This window comes from Pygoscelis adeliae, unplaced genomic scaffold, assembly GCF_000699105.1.
Source record: "Pygoscelis adeliae isolate BGI_AS28 unplaced genomic scaffold, ASM69910v1 Scaffold77, whole genome shotgun sequence".
Lineage (NCBI taxonomy): Eukaryota > Metazoa > Chordata > Aves > Sphenisciformes > Spheniscidae > Pygoscelis > Pygoscelis adeliae.
The window spans coordinates 1,760,861-1,783,701 of NW_008825216.1; the positions used below are offsets into that span (position 1 = coordinate 1,760,861).

General features: G+C 35.0%; 1 protein-coding gene across 1 annotated transcript in view; it reads right to left on the bottom strand.

Moving 5' to 3' along the window:
* RYR2 (ryanodine receptor 2 (cardiac)) overlaps positions 1-22,841 on the bottom strand; it is a 338,959-nt gene that overhangs the window by 35,998 nt on the left and 280,120 nt on the right. The window contains exons 82-88 of the mRNA XM_009329215.1: positions 16,745-16,844; positions 15,727-15,806; positions 13,557-13,633; positions 11,598-11,671; positions 3,727-3,807; positions 2,654-2,742; positions 932-1,060 (exon numbers count right to left, since the gene is read on the bottom strand). Coding sequence (XP_009327490.1) covers positions 932-1,060; positions 2,654-2,742; positions 3,727-3,807; positions 11,598-11,671; positions 13,557-13,633; positions 15,727-15,806; positions 16,745-16,844 — 630 coding nt within the window. The remainder of the gene's footprint in view (positions 1-931; positions 1,061-2,653; positions 2,743-3,726; positions 3,808-11,597; positions 11,672-13,556; positions 13,634-15,726; positions 15,807-16,744; positions 16,845-22,841) is intronic.

Genomic DNA, 22,841 nt, shown 5'->3' on the forward strand with positions numbered 1-22,841 from the left:
TTTTTTGAAGCCTCAAAGGATAACACATAAAATCTTGACCGGCTAATAATGCTATTTGTGATTTGCCAAATAGGTATACATTAAATACATGTACACACATGTACGTAAGCTGCTTCTACTCATATTTATTCAGTCCTATTCTATCACATTTCATCCTCATGAACTATAAGATAACTATTTTTGTAATAATGATTTTCATTTGAATGAAAACAATATAATAGACACCTGACAGCCTAATGAGATTCTCTCTAACCTGCTTATTATATATAGAAACAAACTGTAATATTGTTGACTGATTTACATGAGGAATTAATGAAGAACTAAATTACACTGAATTCCTAACATATCATGGAAGAACTGCTATATTGTTATTTTGACAGAATTGATCCCAATCTCATTTATTGCAGAGTCCACCTCAAGTACATCTCTACAATTCTCAAATGTAATGTGTGACTTCAGTATTTCAAACACAGCACTGATGCCTTAAAACAGCCTTATTCCTGTCAGAAAATACAATCTAATGTTCTATTGACTAAATAGCAACTATGTTTTGCATTGACCTTAGTTTCTCAATGGATTAAAAGTGAAGACTTGAAAGTGGATAACATGGCTGCAGTCTAGGCCAAATTAAAAAAAAAAAAAACACAACAAAATCTCTATACTATCTTGCATACAACCGAAGGATGATTATTCACTAATAACTGTGAATTCGACTAAATTGCTAAGATTCCAAAGGAGTAGTGATAGCTATATATTTATATTTTTCAAACCTTCACTTCCTACTTAAATAAATGCACTAAGATAATATTGAAGCATAAATGCATCTATATTATATTTCTATCTATGTTATATCTAGCTACATTACGTCTTCATGCTGAAAGTATGATTAATTTTCTTTTAAATCCATAAAATTCCAATGAAACTAATTCACCTGGATATACTCCGTAAGAGTATTGAAAACTTGCTTTGCAACCTGGATGGCTTTGGAAAAATTTCGTTGTCCTTGCTCATCAATGACATCCTTTCCAGAATAATACCAATAGAAATCACTAATGGATTCCTAAAAAACAGTTGTGAGAAGCGCAAAGAGATTATATAATCAAACTGCCTCTAACTGGTTATTCATTAAGATAAGAAAAATAACATTAGATAGCATTCTAGTTCTGAAAGTGTTTAGCTTATAAAGGTTTTAAATGACCCCCCACCGATTCTTAAGTACCACTTCAAGAATTGTAGTTTCATCTCAAGGGAATCAATAGGAAAACAAATAAACTGAAATAAAGAATTAAAAAGCCCCACAGTAAACCTCAAAATAGAATAAAATAAAATAAAAATTAGATCTGTTGGTATCTGCTCTTAGAAATACAACAACCTGCATTCTGAAAAGGAGTACTCAGTAGTATTACCATGCTGCATGCTGTTCATTAAACAATCTGTCTTTATACTGTGTGCTTGACAGCTAGTCAATAGTGGGAACAAATGTTGCTTTGTGTGCGTGATTCCTCTTTCTGTCTTCCCCAAAGGTGAGCTTATTAAAGTTTCAACAAAGTAAGCAATGGAATGAAAATCATTGTATTGTCCCTACAACTTCTACAGAATGCATAAGGATAAAAAGCAACATTGGTAACAGCAGCAACCTAAAACCCACCAATTTTCAAAGCCTGGAATTCTCAGACCCAATAAATAAATGGCTAAAGGGAAAACTTAACTAGATAAATTAAAAAAAAAACCACAACAAAATATATTATCATGCACAGTGATTTTCAGAAAGATGAGAATAATAGGTAAAATTATTAACATTTATCAGAAAATATGTTTTCATGTCTTTCACATGCTCTAATCTGGAAACAAATTAGATTTTCATTACTTTCTACTGGTTTGTGACAATGTAATGTTTTCATATTTAAAGATTAGGGAGATAATTCAAATTAGAGGGCTGAAGGGTTTTTAATCTAGCCTTCTGCCTTGTTTTTTCTTTTTGCTTTTTTTTTTCCTCCTTAGAAGATGATGTGCTGTTCTTACGCTTCACTCCATGCCATCCCATGACCATCCATACAATAGCCCAGTGTTCAGACTAAATCAGAACATGGATGAAAAAGCAGCTGGCTGAAGCTTAACTTGAACAATACAAAATGCTTTTCAGTCACTGGGTAGTCTCAGTCAACAACTGGCTAATGGTATTCACTGATACACTTAGGATGTATCTACCTTCTGCCTACTCTCCTTGGTTAACAGACTCCATTGCATTCTTGCATCTAATGGCTGAAATCAGTCTTTCACACTTTTGTCACCTTTTACTCTCATAGTACAAAATAACAACTCTTAAAGAACTGTAACCAGTAGAGAATTACAGCCTTTCTCATCAACATGGGCTACAGTGACCAGAACAAATGTCATGACAAATAAACGTGCTCCTCTAATAAAACTGAACATTTTGTGATAAGGATGAAGTTTCATTTTGCTGTAAATAGAATTTTTGTGGCAGCAAGCCATGTATTGCTGAAGGAAATTCCAGAGAAATTAAGAAATTCAGAAACTTTAGAAACTTCTGCCTTATGATCAAAATAAATGTAATAAATTTTAAAAATGCTAAATATTGTATAGAAGCAAGTTATTACTGTCATCTACTTAATTAGTATATAAGTTAACCTACCTGAACTCTTAATAAGTAATCCACAGTGGAAATGATAATATTAACAGTTGTGTTGTTACCAGTCTGAGTTCTCAGGTAATTCTGAAAATCTTAAAATTCAAATAAAAGTTTAAATTAAACTTATTTAAGTGTTAAAGACTTACAAAACTACTCCTGCAAATTAATTCTGATTTAACATGTCTAGGAAAGTATAGCTGAAAGGAATGGATCTTTTTTTTTTTTGGCAACAAACCATTTTAAGAGTTTCAGCTTTTAATTGCAGAGATCATAAACCAGTGAACTTCTGAATCCAGAAACTTGATTATCTGTTTCATCTGTAGAACTTTAACTTGGTCTTATTTTCATCCCATTTATGACTAATTTTACATCTCTAGAACTCCATCAATATCAACATAATTACACCTAGTATATATTTTGTTAAGCAAAAGCAGAATTAAATCACGTAATTATACAATTCCTGATTACGAAGTCATAAATATGTCCAACAGCTAAAAAAAAAATATCTTTTGTTTTCTTTTTCTTCTTTTTCTTCCCTAATGATGACAGAGAACACAGGGAAATGTACTTAATAATAAAAATACGCTTAATAGCCTTTATTTGTTTAATTTGTTTTTGTATTTTTAAAATAGATGCTACTTCTTCAAGAAAGGTATTGTGTATGTTGTTGCAATTTCACGTACAATTCTAACTGACATTAGTGCCAAATAGCGCACACCAGAAAGTATACAAATGCCAAAGAACAATAAATATACCTTCCTGTTATATTTTTCCTCTGAATCTTTGCTGACTAGAAGTTATAAACCATGTACATTTTCCTACAAAAATTTACCTTTCCTAGTAGGTCAAGATACAAAATTCATCATTTTGGAAACCATTATCTTTTCTACAAAGTTAAAGCTGATTAAAAAACCTGGCAATTTAATTCACATAAATATTTTCCTTTCATGTACAGTCTAGCAGCTACTCCGGCTTTCATAATATTTTATGAAGGCTGCCAAACTTTCAGCAATGAAGAGCTTTTATCTTTAGTTACCATCACCTTGGCTTAGCTGACAGGCAGCCTGCCCACAAACCTGAATTATGTCCTTCACAAAGCAATTGAAGGAAGCGGAAGAGGTCACAGGTGAACTCATCATCCTGCATCACCTTTTCTCCTGTAGAAAGGCCAGATGGAAGCAGATTATCACAGGCTGCCAAGTAACACCCCACAGCCCCTGAAGAAAATCTCCACATTTAATTTTAAGAAAGAGAGAAGAGGAGAGAAAATTTATAACCACCAATCTATCTGAAGCACATATGACTTGTGCTTGGCAGATAGTTATTTTGTTTAAACAAATTAAATTATGAAACTTAACTTTTGATTTATAAACATAGCAGCATGAGCTTGGCAACATTTTACAATTAATGCATGATTTACATTCTTGTTTGACCTTGCCGGGCATGAATGCCGCATTACACACAAAGGTTAGGATTGGATTAATTTGGTTCCCATTCATCACAAAAAAAGGTACTTAAAAATACAGAAAGATATTTAATCAAACAGTAATGAAAATCATTCCTCAAATAAACTATTAGATTTTAAAATACTCTAAAATAACCCATGAAATTTACAGCTGTGTGCATTCTCAAGAATCATTTCGGCTGAAATATTTGAGGCGTTAGTACCTGTCTGCTGCTGACACAAAATGGATGTTGGGCATTTGTCTCCCGTGACAAAATAAAGTAATAAACTTACGATGAACTAGAACAAATGCCAATGTGCTTCGCTTTACTGAATTAGGCCCTTCAGTTCATTTTTTGGTAAATAGCCAGTATCCAAATGTATAAAGCTTCAGTTTATTTTCTTGCTTCTTCACAGGAAACAGTATACTAAAAAGCCCTCAATTAACTCACCATTATTTCAATTACATCAATACATACAGTTAACTTTGTACACTGACACGTGAAGAGGAGAAACAACCATTCACCTAGGAAAACAATCATGACGGAGGAAAATGTAGAACAGCTAATAAAATGACACAGGAGGACAACAACATAGGTGTTCAAAACAATAAAGGACACCTATTGAAAATAAGGAAATTCCCATTTAGGACCTTGGAAAAGTATTTGGAATGTGTATGGCAACAAAAATGGAAGCCATAAAACCTTCTACTTTTTAAGAATATACACCATTTGAATATGTGGCCAAGTGCTATTTGTAGACAACAAAAGGAAAGGAGATAAAAATGTAAGCAAACTGCAAAAGAACTTGGAAATTTTTTTTTTAATGGGGAGATATTTTAGGCTTTTATCTGAACTTCAAAATCCCATGTCTACAAAGACAATATTTTAGTTTATGAACAGAAGGAAACCAGAAGAGTAAATGAATTAAAATTTTTTTAAAAAAAGCTCTACAGGTTATAGACAATAATAATTACATTAATAATTACTGACATACTGTTGTATCGGTGGATAACTCTATAATGTCTACATTTATAAATTATTATATTATTATAATTACATTATTACAGCTGAATTGTAAACAGTATCTAGTACAACTTGGGATATATCTAAACACAAACATGATCAGAAGTTTAACTTTACATAAAGTCATGAACAATTACAAGTTCAAGCTAATGGACTTATCAATTCACAGCCTGTGAATTTTCAAGTGAGAAGCTTCAGTACAACAGTAGGATTAGGAAGCAAAAGCATTTTGAAAACTAATATGAATATTTTAATAGTACGGAATTTCACTCTTTCCTGTTGCCATCAAGACATAATGTTTGGTATTAAGAGCACATATCACCAAAGTATATGCCAACACAGTTTCTTGCAACACAGGGAAAGATAAAATGTACCTCCTCCTAATTCCAGATGTGTACTTATGGTAGTGGCAAACAATACGCAATTCTTTCTCCAAGAATGAGCCAAATACTATAAATGACATTCCATGACATTTTTCTCCATCCCAGTTATAAATACCAGATATATAGTTTTTCAGTCACAGAAGACTGAAAACCCTTTCAGCTAATTAAACAATGAAAAATAAATGACTGTTTCTGTCAGTGCTGATTAACATATACATACAATATATGCCTGAGAAGGCAAGAAGCAAAATCAAGAGGTGCCTGTGCACTTAAAAGTATGTTATTCAACATTATATGCTGGTTCAGCCCTGCAAGATGCTTTCATGTGTTGCTGGCCAAAAGCCTGAGTATAGAATATCCTGCAGGACTAGTCACTTTCTTTTCTTCAATTTAACTGAATTCCTGTCATGCTTAAAGTTACACTTGGAGTCACATGCTTTGTTGATCTAGATGAATATTTATATTTTGAAAAATAAGCATTACAGAAAGCCAAATATTTGGTGAAGCTTGTACCTTCACACATGCAATGCATGTAGCTTGACTGCTGAGATGGCAATGATTTTAAAAAATAACTCACAAGGAAAACTGCTGATGCATTACAGTTGGAAAAATCAAGCCCATAAAGGGCCCAACCATGTATTTCTTGCATATCAAGATGTCACTGAGTCGAAGCCATTTGTATGAATAAGACTACAGAATAAGTTACAGTTTAATATTTTTCTACCTCTATTTTTCTTGCCCTCTTATCAAGTAAGATTTTTTCAGAACAAGAAGGAAAACAAGTCTCAAGTTAAAATGATTACACAGATTAATTTATGAAGTAATCTTCTGGCTTCTAGTACACCCACTGGAATTTAGGAATTTTTATAAAATAAATTCCAATTTTAATTTTGGAAGGGTTTGGAAGGGTCTTCTAATTAGCTCCACTGTCAAGAAATCACAAAATGAATAAAAGTTATTGCAAAATTCTGCAAAATCAGAAGGTGTTTAGGTACATCATTTCACATAAGCTGAAAGCTCCGTTCCTTTTGGAAATATGTTTACATATTTCAAAATGAAGAAAAAAAACCCTGTTTCAAACAGCTTGGCTACACTAAGATTTAAAATATTCCTGGTTTTCAATTTCTACAGCTGATCAAAATCTGACTAAAACTGATGTTGGCATTGACAGGAATTTTAATTTTCAGATGTTACTTACTGACTGCAAAAGGTCACTGGCAACTACAGAACTGAAGTGCAGATCCATTTCTATAAAATCTGAGAACAACCTTTGCTGCTGTGCACACAAATTCATGCCAATACATACAAAGATTTGCACAGATAATGTACTTACAAATATACACACTGCACAGAGTATGACTTAGGTTTGTCACGAAAACATGTTCTTTAATTTCTGTTGATATGATGTACATTCTGGCATATATTTGCTTAGATGTTAAAATGCTGCCATTGCTCATGCTGTATGTAAATGATATGGCTACACACATGAAGGCTTTAAGCCTGTGAAAATAAGATTGAATGAAAAATAAAATACATGGGTTTTTTTCCTTGAAAGTACAGGTGTCCAAGTTTAATAATTCTCTCTTTTTTTTTTTTTTTTAATCCTCAATGGAAAAGCTCTGACTTCTATTACTACTCAGAAACATTGGTCTGATGCTACATATTACAGAAATATACAAATACTTTCAGCTTTCAAAAAGGAACAGGGCTCCTTTTTGATGGCTGTTAAGCAAGAGCAAAGCTCTCCCATGATAAACCAAGTGAATTTATTCTTATCACAAGACCCGGGCAATGTTGGGTTGGATTGTGAGTGCTGCATGCCTTTGATTTCTCAATAATCTGATTCAAACAAGAAAAGCTCTTGTTTTCTCACTGAGTGACACATAACAATTTCTCTGAACTGAAGCTACTTAAGTTCCTTTTTAAATGCCAACACTGATTCAAATACAGTGATATAAAGGTGGAAAACACCCCTCCAATGTAGGCTACAGTGGATCGTGCAGAATTTAAACATCCACTTTAAGTGTGACTAGGTTAGTGAAGGACAAAAACATATTTATTGATGTTATTATTGGCTGAAAATAGCCCTGATGTGTACCCTCATTATAGCTATTTATTATACGGCATGTGTACCACTCTCAGTCAGTTTAATAGAAAGTCCTTTAAGACCTACTATCAGATCAAATTTCATTCTAAAATTGTATTTTATTAAAATAAGCCTTCTGAGAACTTATGGAGAAACAAAATAATGCCGTGATACGATATTAAAAATAAAAATAGAGCTTTCCTGACAAAAAGGAAAAAAAAGGTAAAATAATCTAAGTGCAAACTTAACACCTTGAATTTTTTACTTCATATGAGAAGTAAAACAAGTCTCTCCAAAGAAGAAAAAACATTGCACTTTCAAGACTTATGTGACTCACAGTGAAATAGCATAGAGTATGAGTGTTAAATGAAAAATGTAAAAATGAAAAAATAATAAGCATTTCTACATCTCTGGTTTTGAACCCCCCTTTTTTGAAAAGGAAACAGAACAATCAAAACAAAATACATACAGAAGAAACAACATTGAGTACATCACAAAAACAAGTAAGAAACACATTTGCTAAAGAACCATCAATGTTGTTACCAGTGGGGGTTCCAGGGTTTGGAAAGGGAAGGTAGTACCAGTCAGAGGAATATCAGGACAAGGAGCTTACGATGCAGACAGTACAAAGAAACAGTTGGAATAGAGCAATAAATCTCACATCCATGTTGACTCAGTACAGGGCTTTCTACCTATTGCCAAGGTTGACATGGGACCAGAAACAAGCACTGCCCTTGAGGAAAAGTTGACTCTATTCCCATAAGTGTCAACAGCAGTTTTTCTTTGACTTTGGCAAGAATAGTTTCAGGCTTATAGGTTGTAAACTCAATGACAATTACTCATTAATATGCTTCTGCATCAGATTCAGATGACATGAGGAACAGGCTACAGTGCATATTTTACATCCCATCATTCCCTTGGGAATCAATAAAATGATCTTTAATTGAGGAGTAATTAATTACTCATAGCCTAAGTATCTCCCTTGAAAAAAGGAATGGGAGAAAACATTTCCACATCTTTGGTACTTCCTTTGTAGTATTTACAGATGGTTATTCATAGGACTGCAAACAGACATATGGATCTCAGGTATCCCATAAAATCTAGGTTACTTCGAAACCGTTCACTACAGGTGTTTCCCCACAGACACACTGGCTGGGCTTTCATAATGCTATCAGGTATTAATACCAGTACCTGTACAGCTCTTATGTAAACTATTTTCCAATGAATTGAAAAAGGTGTGCTTCATAATATAAAAAAATCACTATTACTTGAAGGGAGCATAATATCAAGAATAATGTAACCCTGAAAAGGAAAAGTACAGTCTTTTTTGGTTTGACTTTGCTTTGTTCTGTTTTCTTGAATTTTCAATCGCTGAATATTAATACATAAAAAAGGTGTTGTTAGCAAACATTATCCCTTTGTGCGAAGAAATCTTTGACATAGTGTGATTACTGTATCTTGACATTGCTGCTGCTCAGTAACAAAGAAAACGAAAACACATGATCTTAAGTGTAGACTTTTGTTAATCTGCCAAATAAAAAATTTCCACTGAGAAAACAAATAAAAATCCAGATCATCCCCCTTCCCAACATTTGGCTAATGAAAAGACGTCTGCTGTGCTTGAGCTTATTGTTTCTGCTGAATGGTATACACATTTTGTATTTTAAATTCTCATTTCTCATGGCGACAGGAACATCTCACGGCAACTGCTCCTACAAAACTTTTCCTTTACTTGAAGTAAGGAACCTTTGAGGTATAGGAACCTTAACACATCAAGTAGCTTTCACAGCAAGGAAGAACCACCTGTAAACATATTGGTTCTTGTAAATTAGCAATGCACCACCTCTTTCTTGTATCAACTCCTGACCGCATTAGATAAACCTAGCCAGTGGCAAGTCCTCTCCTTACTAACCACCCTCAAATCCTCACTGGATCCACCACTGATTTCCTCTGCTTGCACAAATCAATGCAGCGATAAAGCCACATTCAATACACAACATAAATACTACAGGAGGACTATAGCACAAGGCTTTGTGTATGTATAGGTATACTTTTTTTTATTTTTTATTTTTTAACGTTCATCCATCGCAAATACTGGGCTCACTAAAATGAAAAGAAATAAAAAAGAACAGAAAAAAAAAGTTTAAAAAAAGCTTGCTGCTCTTACATCTAGTGTGCCAGTTACTGTGCAAATCCTGAGAAAGGAAGGAAGAACAAAGTGGGGAGAGTTGACATAAAAACCAAGAATTTTGGAATACACAATTGTAATAATAATAGAAAAGAACCCACTAGTTTAACAGTCTTACAGGAACAAGAAATCTAATGGTGTTCAGGACCTGTACAGTGCTGACACAAAGCTAAGAGCAGGAAAAATAAATAATAGGCAGTTGTTTTTAATAATTACCACGCTCATGAGTGATGACTGAGGAAGGGAGGACAGGACAATTAGTTTAAAGAAAAAGAAACAGGGAAAAAAGAAAAAAAAGTTGAGAAACTGTTTTTAGCAAATACAAAATATAGTTAGTATTGGTTTTGGCAAAATTAGGTCTGTACTAAAAGGGAAAGATCAAATAAACAGGAAATAAAAAAAATCCCTCAAATGAGGATGCACAAAAATATTCTAACATAAGTAGAGTCAATTATGCAGCTTTTAAAGATTTATTTATATTTGCATGCAAAATCAGTCCTTTCTAGAAATAGAGGCAGCGGTCAAAAGAAAAATGAGCCAATATCTTGACAGTCCAGTTCAAAATTCAACATTATAAATAATAAATTCAATTATTTAGTAGTAGAAATGTTGTCCAAAAGAGCAAAACATTGTGCAGAATAATCTTCAGTAAAACATGAAAGTAACGGCCAAACCCTTATATGCTAGATAGCTGCATCAGTGCTCAATCCACAAACTTGTGACCAAATTTTATCCACATGGGTTCACCTTTATTTTGTTTACTTATATAAGTCTAACAGGATTTGATCTACAATTTAAATTATGGGAGCACTTTCGGAGAAGCAGTATTTATAATCGGTCTTGAAGTCATTCAGTAACATTTAATAGTTCGTAATTTTGATTTGAGACAAACAGTTGAATATTCAAGAAATATGCCACATAAAAGAGCTACAGGCACAATAACCAATGAGATATGCAGTGTTGCAGGTATGAATTATGAACCCCCAAATGCAATAATGATTATACAGTCAAGCTTTTTTACCTTGTTTTTAAGATAAAAACATGTTAAAAGATTAGGTCACTGTAGGATTTAAACATAAAAATGCACAATAAAAAATACTGAAGATAAGGGGAGAAAATGTGCTTTGGTAGCTCTATTAAGTCACATAAGAATGAACCTAATGTTTCCAGACAATCACAGTAAGGGAGTAGAAGAACTTACTGTCAGACAGAAGAAAGAAATTGACAGTGAACTGACAACACAGAGGCTAGAAAGCCAAATTGGTTCAAAGTCAAAAGTAAAGCAAAAATTTTCTAATATTTCCCCAAAGACAAAGAGAAAATAATTATTTCAAAGAAAAAGCTTCCCCAGCAGACTTTTTTCCAAACAGCAGATACAGTTCCCTCGACCTCTAATATTTAACTTATGGCTTAACTAAATTGTCTGTTTTTCACTCCAGTCAAGACAGTTTAAGAAATCAGGTGGGAACTCTTAATTTCATTTTATGCTGAAACTGGTTAGGGACTTCTGAAATGTTTTACATGCATAAAGACTGCTGTTTTTAGCTAGAATCTGTTTTCAATTTTACATGTAACGTCTTCACTTCTTCAGAATGATGGGTAAGAGTCCTCTGAGACCATTCTGAAACTCAACATATGCTAGTGATTTACTATTGACAAGCACGGACTTAGGTAGGCCAATTAAATATAAACGACTCTTGGGAATTATATTTTAGCTTCAGCCTCTAGATATATATTTACAAGGTTCTTTCAAATTCAGCTTGCTTCTGCAAAATGTAAAAGAGAAAAGTTCACAGATCATTTCTGTTAAATCGATAGTACCTGATCCTTCTTCAGTCACCATGCCAAGGCCTTCTGCTTTGTTCTGACGTTCAAATGCATTTAGGTCAAGAACACTGCAATGAGAAAAATAACATTTGTCCTGTGATTAATTAAATATATATAATATTTCATGAAAGACAGAGAAGGATTTGTGATTTCATTTAAGTATATAATCATACTAGTGTCAAGAAGATACATTTCGGTGGCTTAATATATGCGTCTGCTACAAGATTACGAAACTCAGCTCTATAGACTTAACCTGCTTTTGCCCTGCAAATGACAATAGAATTTAGCTCTTTATGACTGACCGAAAAAATGGGAATGTATGTGTTTACGATATACATACTAATTTTAGGGGTTACAAAGAAGTCATATTATTAACTAATTTTATGTTATAGCCCAGTTCATCCCAAGTAGCAAGGCCCATTAAGAAACTATGACATTATTAGTTCCACTCAGTGTTCCTCTCCCTTCACATTCTGAAAAACTGAAGCTGCCAAAGGGGAATATGTATTCAACTAACCAGACTTAAGGAACATATACTTTTACATATTTCCATTTGTGAATCTGCAAAGTTCTGCCTTTCATGGCTTAGCATGTGTCCTGGTTTTGGCAGGGATAGAGTTAATTTCCTTCCTAGTAGCTGGTACAGTGCTGTGGTTTGGATTTAGGATGAGAACAAAATTGATAAGGCACCGATGTTTTAGTTGTTGCTAAGTAGTGCTTACACTAGCCAAGGACTTTCTAGTTTCCCATGCTCTACCGACTGAGAAGGCTGCAGGTGCACAAGAAGCTGGGAGGGGGCACAGCCAAACTGGCCAGCGAAACATTCCATACCATGTGACGTCATGCTCAGTACATAAACTGGGGAAAGCTGGCCGGGGGGGCCGCTGCTGGGGGACTGGCTGGGCATCGGTCGGCGGGTGGTGAGCAATTGTACTGTGCATCACTTGCTTTGTGTATTATTATCATATTATTATTATTATTATCATTTTATTTCAATTATTAAACTGTTTTTATCTCAACCCACAAGTTTTTCTCACTTGTGCTCTTCCAATTCTCTCCCCCATCCCACCGGGGGGTGGGGACTGAGCGAGCGGCTGCATGGTGCTTAGTGGCCAACTGAGATTAAACCATGACAGCATGTCAGCTAGCCATGGATAACTTCTGTTCATAAGCAAGAATGTTTATGAAAGTCAGATGAATGTAGATGAACTACAGCAGTAGTTCTGCTGGCAAGAAACCTCACTGATTTCAAAATGAAACTTGGCCAAAGACAGTGTTAAGAAAAAAGGATATAACATGGCACTCTTGACATAACAGAAGACTGAAGCACTTGATCCAGGAAGCCCCTTTTGGTCCTATGTTTTATGTTCATTAATACTTTATTTATTGATATGGTTTATTCTTCAGAATTATACGTAAAACATTTAAATATATATATATTTATGTATATAAAATCAATATAAACTGTCAAGAAGCATGAAAGGACAAAGAAGTCAGTACCTCCACAGTTTATTAAAACACAATATTCCATTCCTTTTTCTGCCTTCTAAAAAGTCCTATTAATATTTCTAGCAAAGTTGGGTTTTCCCAAAATCTTTATGATTACTTAACATTGATCATTATCCTGGTCTCTGCAGGATTACAGGGTACCACCAGAGTTAAGAATTTGCCTCTGAAGAATGCTCCTAACTCTGGAGTTGTTTTCTGGTATATCTCAAGTAGACACAAATGCCATAAACATTTGTGAAAAGAGCTCTTTTACCAAGGTAGATCTATATCATATGAAGATTTCATACCATGAGCACCACCTTGTCCTTTACCCCAAATCCAGCACATTACAGTCTCCAGGTGCTGTTTGCAAAAAGTATGTAGAGCATCTTTCCAAAACTATAAATCCTGTGGAATAAAACCTAAATGCAAAATAATAAATTTTTAAAGTAGATATTTTCTTACCTACAGGACTGCATAAGACCAGCAAGGCTCTGAAAGAATCCCACATCCTTTTTATCCTTGAGGTAGTCAAGCATTTTCTGCAGTAAACACAAATAATTTACGCAGAGAGTTAATATTTATACTATGTGTTAATCTAGTTAACTTATTACAAGATGGATTCTAGATTACTAGTGATGCTGGTGTTTTGAAATATCTCTAATATTTACAAATTAGATAAGAGTCTTGCAGAGAAAAATCCAGGTATCAAAAATAAAAAGAACATTTAATGCTTATGTCCTTTACAGAAAAGAAGGGCATCCATTTTGGATATTCCTTCCTAAAACATGGAAAATAAAGATAGTAACTGAAGCAGAATTTATTGGTTAATATAAATACAATCTTGCCACTACTAGGCCAGAAATTTGTTTTGACACTACCATTTCAGCACCGGACTGGGCTTGTCATAACCTCAGTTTGTTTTAGATTATTTTAGCTGCAACAGCATGTTAGTAGTCATGTGAGTATTTTTCAAATTTGTTTTAGCGTTATTGTAATGTGTAATACCTATCTGATAATAGATTGCAATAACAAGAAGTTATTCAGTGGAGGGAACTCTGATTCTAGAATGTAATGTGTTGTTGAGTGAAGATACAGTATGACACCAGAGGTCCCAGTTGTGAACAAAAATCACAATGCTCAAAGATCAATCTTAGTAGGAATGCTACAAGAATTCACATTGTGAAATGAGGTACAACTCATTTTGCAAATAACAAAAGTAATAGGAAAAATGGATAATAAGTAACCTCCAAAATGAAAGAACACATAAGCAGACAGTGTTAACAAAACATATCAGCATAACCCCAAGTAGACCCAAGATCACAGAAGAAGAACACCCCCATCAACAGCACCGTACTAATCAAAGCAAAGAACTCCAGAGGATGATGATGACAACCTTTCAAAACCACTTCTGTACCTCTCCCCCCACCCATATCATTCTTCCCAAGGAAGACTGAAGAGTTGATCTTAGGACCTAAAGGAAAATCTGAAAGGCGAGCATACCACCAGAGAAAATGAGTCAAAATGAGGCAACTGAAAAAATAGCAATTCTAACTGTATTATTGATGCTTTTGTGTTATAAGTATGTAATTTAGACTAGTAGTATTAGTATTATTGTAACCATACTAATAACTTTCCTGCATTCTGATTAGTTAAGACTTTATCAAATCATTTTAAAAAAAATTAGGTTGTAGCATTACAAATTCAGATTAAATAACTACATACAAATGTCATGACTTTCCTAAGTAATTTAATATAGAATCATTATAGAATCATAGAATCATTCAGGTTGGAAGAGACCTCTAAGATCATCGAGTCCAACCATCAATATCATGACATCGCAAAGAACTGTCAATGGTTCAAGCAGATACTTTTTTGCAGAATTTGTGGTCTTTCTTGTCAATTCCTGGTAATGATAGCCCCTGAAAAGAACATTATTTTTGGTTGCATTCAGCTGCTTCAGTGGTTGCTTAACTTGGGACCTTAACTGTTCCCAGTTGTCTGTACTCTTCAAACTGTCCTACAGCAGTATAGTAATGGCAGGTATGAAGCCTTCTGGACTCAGGAGTCTTCAAGTAGTACAGAATGCTGAACGTACTCTGTATCAGTCACTTCTCTTCAACAGTGCAGAATGCTGTTAACATATCAGACTTGTCCACTGCTCACCACATTATCTTACTACAGATTAGTAAATCAAGTTTGAGTTCTCTGCTTTTATCACCAAGACTCTCCATGACTTCTGAAGGTGTGTAACATTTTTTTTGGTGAAGACTGAGGTCAGCAATTTTGCTCTACTGGCTACAAGACAATGGCAATCTCCCAAGAAATCCTTCCCTCCCACAGAACTCCTCTAGAAGTTAATGATTTAACATAAAATTTCCCCCTTCCAGCTGAAGTGCAAAAAAAATTTCTTTTAGCCTTATGTTCTGTAGATTAATTATATGTATATGAATAAGAAATATATACCTAGTAAAACAGGATACTTTTGTACACTATTTTCTTCTGGGAATGAGAGTAAGAGGATAAACAGCATCTGACAAATAGTCACATTACATAATGCACTACTACAATAATTACCACTGTGGTATAAAGACCTATAGTGACTAGAATGGGTAAAAATAAATTAGTACTTTACCTGTTGAACGGTGGAATTTCCTCCATTTAAGATGGCAATCCCTAGCTTTAGGGTAGCTGCAACCATTGGCCCCATCTCACCTTAAAATTGTTGTAAAATATACTTTTAGATCATATATAAAAATAAGAATCTTCTATGAACTTATCCGTACAATGACTTAAATGGTAATTTATCAGGAGATGCCTTTTTGTTTCTCTTGTAAAACAGACCTATTTTTCTTTCATGATCTCTAGTGTGACTTAGTATCTTTCTGAGTGCCTACAGACATAGTGTAATGTATACACAGCACACAAAAGAAGCAAGATATAAGACAGGAAGGACGGAGCTCAATGAATATAAATCATGTTTCATTCGCTAGAGCATCCAACAGTTGATTTAAGGCTGGGTGCACAGTTTTAAACTATCTTTCAAATTTAACAATGTGTCTCTTCTGCATGCCAGTCTAGTTTTTTTTTTCCTGTTTCTTCAGAAAATGACAGTGATCTGAAGCATTTAGTTACAGTAAATTGAATTTGTAAACAGGAATTTTTAAACCATCGCTACTGTAGAAACAAATCACAGAACAGACAATGAAAGCATCAAACCTTAGAGTAAGATAGCATCTAAGGGACAAAAGCATCATTTAAATTTCTGAAATGTTTTATCAAAGTACACCAATAAAGTAGATATTTGGGGGGGGTGTGGGGGGAAAGACCAAAGTCTACACCTACTTCGGAACTGTACACATCCCAGAATTTGGGGGCCTTTTTGTCGTTGTATACTGCTAAAGCTATGAACTTTTTCACACTTCCTCTCAATCACCACTAGAAAAATTAATAACAACAACCACCACCACCTCATGAGAATTATTCATTATCCTTTTCTGGATTAGCTGTCAATACTTTTTGAAAGTTTGGGTGCATTTTGAAAGCAAATTTTAGTGCCAAATACCTGTGGGTTTTGCCCAATAAGAATTACAATAATTTCAAAGATCATTAGAAACAAGGTTTAATATGTAATCTACAGAACAAAACATTACCTTTACTAGCACTGATTGTCTGCAGAACCATCTCAGCAGCACCCCGGTCATGCAGTCTGGCTTGTTGATACAGAAGTTTTTGCTTTTCCATTTCTTTTTCCTGAATAAAAATTCCAGTCATTTAAGATGAGGACTTCAGTTACTATCAGTTCTCCAAAGGTTTTGAGGTTTCTCTTAGTATATGGGCTCTATGGCAACATCATGGACCATTTTAATACATACAATGCTACTGAACAGATACTTAACATGTTCAAGTAATATTCTCCCCTTGTTTTTTTTTCTTTAATAAGCTTTTAGCAGTTTATCTGAAAAGAGTCATCTCAATTGTAAATCATTAGGTTAGTTCGAAGCCCATGTTCATTATATATATACTGCATATAGCAAACTTGCACTTTTGTGCCGTGTTTTTGTGCAACAGTTCATACTCTTAATAATCTTCTATAGCTGACCATAACTTCATACTGCTCAGTATGCAGCTCTTGAGTTGCAAGTTGTTGCTGAATACCAGAGTAACAGAAGCATCTCAGAATTTTTTTCAAAACATATCATTATATTACAATATAGATTGCCCACCCTACCAACAGAATATTTGATAGAATACACTGTGCTTTTATATTTTGCATTCTCTAGCGGCAACAAACAATACTGCATGACGTTGCTTGAGCAATGGTGAAGTTTGTTCTTTATAATTTAAACTACTACCAAAAACAAAGAGGAACATAAAGAGCAAACATAAACGCACAGTTAATTCCAGATGAGTTTGAACTTTCACCAAGTTAATTGAAGTTTGCTGGAGAATTGAGGATGACTAAGCAGTATAAGTTGCAAAATGGAAGTTGCATAGAGCCCTATGACAGTGAGTCCATCGGATGGCGTGGTAAAAAGCTTACTCAAAAGGAACATGACACAATCAGTTAGTATCATGTCCAAAAACACAACGCCCAAAACATGTATGACCTAAAAGCAGGAACAGCTGCAGCAGAAGTAGCCAGAATGACAGCTTTGCTGCCATAAACTTTCCATCTAAGTTACGGAAAAAAGACATTGGAAGATGGAAGAGGTTTAAAAAATGAAGGCTTGCTAAATAGAGGGTATGAATAATAAATCAAAAAAGAAGAGGTAAAAAAGAGAAATATGTTCAAATGAATGAAAAAGAAACCTTTAACTCAAAAGCAAACCAACACAGACATTTATGCTGTTACCAGAGAGTTCTCGCCGAGGCTGGCAAATTTGTTTCTTAAATCTTTGATAATATCGTGCTGCGGAAACAAAATTCATCAGGGTTTTTTTTTTTTTTCACACTATTAGCTCTCCTGTGGTTAAATTGTATCTTTCTTTTTTCTTTAAATTATGTGACAGATCTAGATGGAGGCACAAAAAAGAAAAAAAAAATAAAATGGCAGCTTTGCTTCATATTTAGCCATGCTAAGGTTTGAAAGTTTTGCCTTCATGTTTAAACCTCTTCCTGGGAGTTCAACAAAAACAAAACAGAAACATACGCACATACACACACGCACACACACACCACACACACAAACCACCAGAAAATCATGACATCACAGGTTCAATATAGCTACAATAAAATATTTTCATTTGCTTTAGATGCTACTGAAAGTTGATCAGTGTTTCTTTTTTAAAAAACTATTTCCTATTTCTAGTTAGTTTTAGACCCAACAATCTTTCATTTTTCTTCCATTGCAAGATTTATTATTCGCTTTTGTTCACAAGCCTAACATCAGCTATACTACTTTCATTATACAATATTTTTTTGATAAGTTTATAAGAATGCTTATAGTGAGGATGCATCTGCATAATCTACAGACTAAAAGAATGGATATGCACACTTCTTGCAATGGCACTATAGAAGAACACTAGAAACAGGCATTGCCAAACAGCTTACAGTGAGAAGAGTGGCATTTTCCATTGAAATCAAGCTGTCTAGGTAACTAGTAACAAAGCAGACCAAAAAAAACCCAACCAAACCACCAACAAAAAAACACCACAAACATTTCTTCTACAAGCAACCATTCCTTTGATGATAACCCCCAAAGATCATGGTTCCTTCTTTAGCCTGACAATGCTTTTTCACTGTTGCTTTCTCCATGCAATTTTAATACACACACACATATATATGTATATGTGTGTGTGTGTGAGAGTGTGTGTGTGTGTGTGTGTGATGGCACCGCTGATATGAAGTGTGCCACCCATTGCATACGAAGTGTACTAAATTAATAGAGCTGCTGGCTGGTCAAGGTATCCCCATTTCTCTAAGACGTGCTTACTGCTAACACTGTTAAGTGTGCTACCAGCACAGTTTTTGCACTTTATTGTGCTTGACACAGTTGATGTCAAGAAAACTACCAAAATAATTAGTCAGTGGTTTGAATTTTCTGTCATTCACAAAACCATTACTACAATAGCAAAAATACTTCATACTAAATGAAACATTTGAAGTAATTCACCAGAATTAAAAAAAAAACCCAAACCTCAAAGAAAACCAAGTCTATTTCATCTTGGGTGTTTTCCATTTATATGGAAAACTAGTAGACTTCCTGTAGTAGGGGATTTATTAAATATTATTAAGCAAACATATGCTTTTATCTAATCTACCTTAACTCAATGACTTCATAAAATTTTAAAATATTCCCTGCATTAATCTTTATCACTGTTGGTTCTAAACAAATAGTAACAATAAAAATAAAATGTAGCTAGGAAAAACATGTATGCAAAAAAGGATGTTTTGATTTGATTGGCTATAAACAACAGTCAGCTTTTTGGGCGTTAGCGTAAGTATTTTGTAATATGGTGAGATGAGAGGAAAGGAAGTAAAATTGATCTAAAAAGTATCTGGGTATCTGGGAAAAAAAGAGAATTGAAGAGGAAGAAACCATCTTATTCATGAATTTTTAACGACTTTCAGACAAGACAGCAAAAAGCTATTACATGCTTCATAATATTATAGCTGAAAAGACACAAGAATCATAGCAATCATAGAATCCTAGAATACTCTGGGTTGGAAGGGACCTCTAAAGGTCATCTAGTCCAACCCCCCTGCCGTGGGCAGGGACATCTTCAACTAGAGCAGGTTGCTCAGAGCCCCGTCCAGTCTGACCTTGAATGTTTCCAGGGATGGGGCATCCATCACCTCTCTGGGCAACCTCTTCTAGTGTTTCACCACCCTCAGCGTAAAAAATTTCTTCCTTATATCTAGTCATTCATCAAAATTACTTCTTGTATTCACACCAATAATTCAGAGAAAGAAGTACTGGTGTTCTGCTGACTCTCCCCGGTAATAAATGCTTGGGAGGAAAAAAAATGATCATGTTTTATCATTAGATTTTATGACATAACTATGTTACCCAATGTCAATAGTCAGCACGATAATCCACATGGGCACAAAGTAAGGGTTGTTTTATCAACATTATATTTCACATTTCCTAGCACTGGAATAATCTGTATTAAAAACTTTAATGTTATATTACAAATATACTTTGTTCATCCAATATATAGTTATAAAATAAACAAAAAAGCATATACTAAACTGAACAAAATACTACTCTGTTAAAATAGCATTAAATCTGAGCTACAATTGCACAGGAGTAAAGATATCCTGAAGTAAAACCTTCACTACACGTTTTGTTTTGTTTTTGTTAAAATGTCTCATTTCAGCTTGCAGCAATATCTTTACTGATGTCATCATGTTTATACTGTCATTCATTTATATCTTCCTCTCTGGCAAGGCAGTTAGTTTTGTTTCCTACATACTGCCTCCATATTCTTGCCACGCTGATGAGATCACTCAACATATTCATTCCTATTCAAGTAGACAGGAACTGACAAAGTATTGAGTCTCTAAAAGGAAAAATATTGTATTGAGTGACTTTCAAATCTATGTATTCTCCGTTTCCAGTTTTTTTCTCCAATGGTACATAGCTATAAAACTACACATTACTTTCAAACTGTGACACCCTTTCTTGTTTAAATTTGGGTGACAAATTTGACATATTTTAAATAGCTGACATAGATGTCTAACTCTCTATAGGAATAATAAAAAAAAAGGGTAATGGATCATTTAGAAGATTCCACTATGACTGGAATTGAATCAGTTAGCTGGAGCAGAAAATCTTATGTACAGGGATAAGTTTGGTAAGATTATTATGTAATTACTGCATTAAAAATAAGCAAAGAACCTGGAAGCTACAAATGGTCACTTAATCATTGCAATGTATTTGTTCTTCAAAATACACCACTTCCCGGGACTGCCAAAGGCCCTCCCTCGCAAAGATCTCAACCAGTTCTGTTGTGCTACAGCAGTGAAGCATAGAGTGCCAGCTGGTGTTTGAGTTGAAAGACAGGGCAGATAGATGTCTGGGACTACTCTTGAAAAGTACCACACTAATGCTGGTATAAGCAGCAGAAACAATGTAGGGGGAAGAGATGCTGATAAACACAGAAGATGGGAAGCAGCCAGAGAACACAATGAAAGATCTTAATGAATAGCCTTAAATCATCATTTATCACTAAGCCCCTGAACTGAAACCCAGAGAAAAGCATGGCTATATTATTCACTTTGTAGAAAAGAGATTCTCTACAAGAGTTTTGCTGCACATTTCCCACAGTCAATGGGAGGTTATTCATATAGCCCAAAACAGCCTTGTCAGATAGGCAAGAAACTGAGAAACAGCTGACCTTATAGCAAAGAATGTATTAATGGCACTGACCCTCTGTTATTGATATACACTAAATTGTGGGGAATCAAAACACTGCAAACAAGTAGGAGCAAATGAGAAGTAAAGGGCTGACCATCTAATAGTGGACACCATAAATTCTCTAACTGGATTAAAGACTTTTTTTTTTTTTTCATAAAATAAAAAAAAAAGAGTGACTGATGGAAATAGGGTGGTGGGGAGCACAAGGAGAAAAAAGAAAGAAGGTCCTGGCATTAACAAATAGCATAATATCAACACCATCAGCACGTAAGAAAGAACAAAAGAACTCTACCCCCCTTATGACAACATGTAAAAACTGATCAAATCTTACTTAACCATAGGTTTGTGGGTTTATAGTAGATGTAGTTTATCCTGGGAAGAGTATAGGGACACTGCCCGCTTGTGTAGGGCTGGGATCAGGAAGGCCAAGGAGCTGAACTTGGCAAGGGATGCAAAGAATAACAAAAAGGGCTTCTACAGGTATACCAACTATATAGTTAATATATATAACCAAGAAAAGGAAGGTCAAAGAAAGTGTACCCCCCCTAATGAGCAAGACTGGCAAACTGGTAACAATGGATGAAGAGAAGGCTGAGGTACTCAACAACTTTTTCACTTCAGTCTTCACTGGCAACCTCTTGAGTGGATGGACCGCAAGACGGGGACTGGGGGAGCAAAGTCCCTCCCACTGTAAGAGAAGATCAGATTTGTGACCACCTGAGGAACCTGAACATACATAAGTCTATTAGACCCTGAGAGAATTTGCTGATGTAGTTGACAAGCCACTCTCCATGATATTTGAAAAGTCACGGCAGTCAGGTAAAGTCCCCGGTGACTGGAAAAAGGGAAACATTGCACCCATTTTTAAAAAGGGTAGAAAGGAGGACCCTGGGAACTACCAACCTGTCAGCCTCACCTCTGTGCCTGGGAAGATCATGGAACAGATCCTCCTGGAAGCTATGCTAAGGCGCATGGAAGACAGGGAGGTGATTTGAGACAGCCAGCATGGCTTCACCAAGGGCAAGTCCTGCCTGACCAACCTAGTGGCCTTCTATGATGGAGTGACTACATCAGTGGACACGGGAAGAGCTACGGATGCCGTCTGTCTGGACTTCTGTAAGGCCTTTGACACGGTCCCCCACAACATCCTTCTCTCTAAACTGGAGAGGTATGCATTTGATGGGTGGACTGTTTGGTGGATAAGGAATTGGTTGTATGGTCACATCCAGAGGGTAGTGGTCAACAGCTCAATGTCCAGATGAAGATCGGTGATGAGTGACATCCTGCAGAGGTCCGTACTAAGACCGGTACTGTTTAATATCTTCATCAATGACATAGACAGTGGGATCGAGTGCACCCTCAGCAAGTTTGCAGATGACACCAAGCTG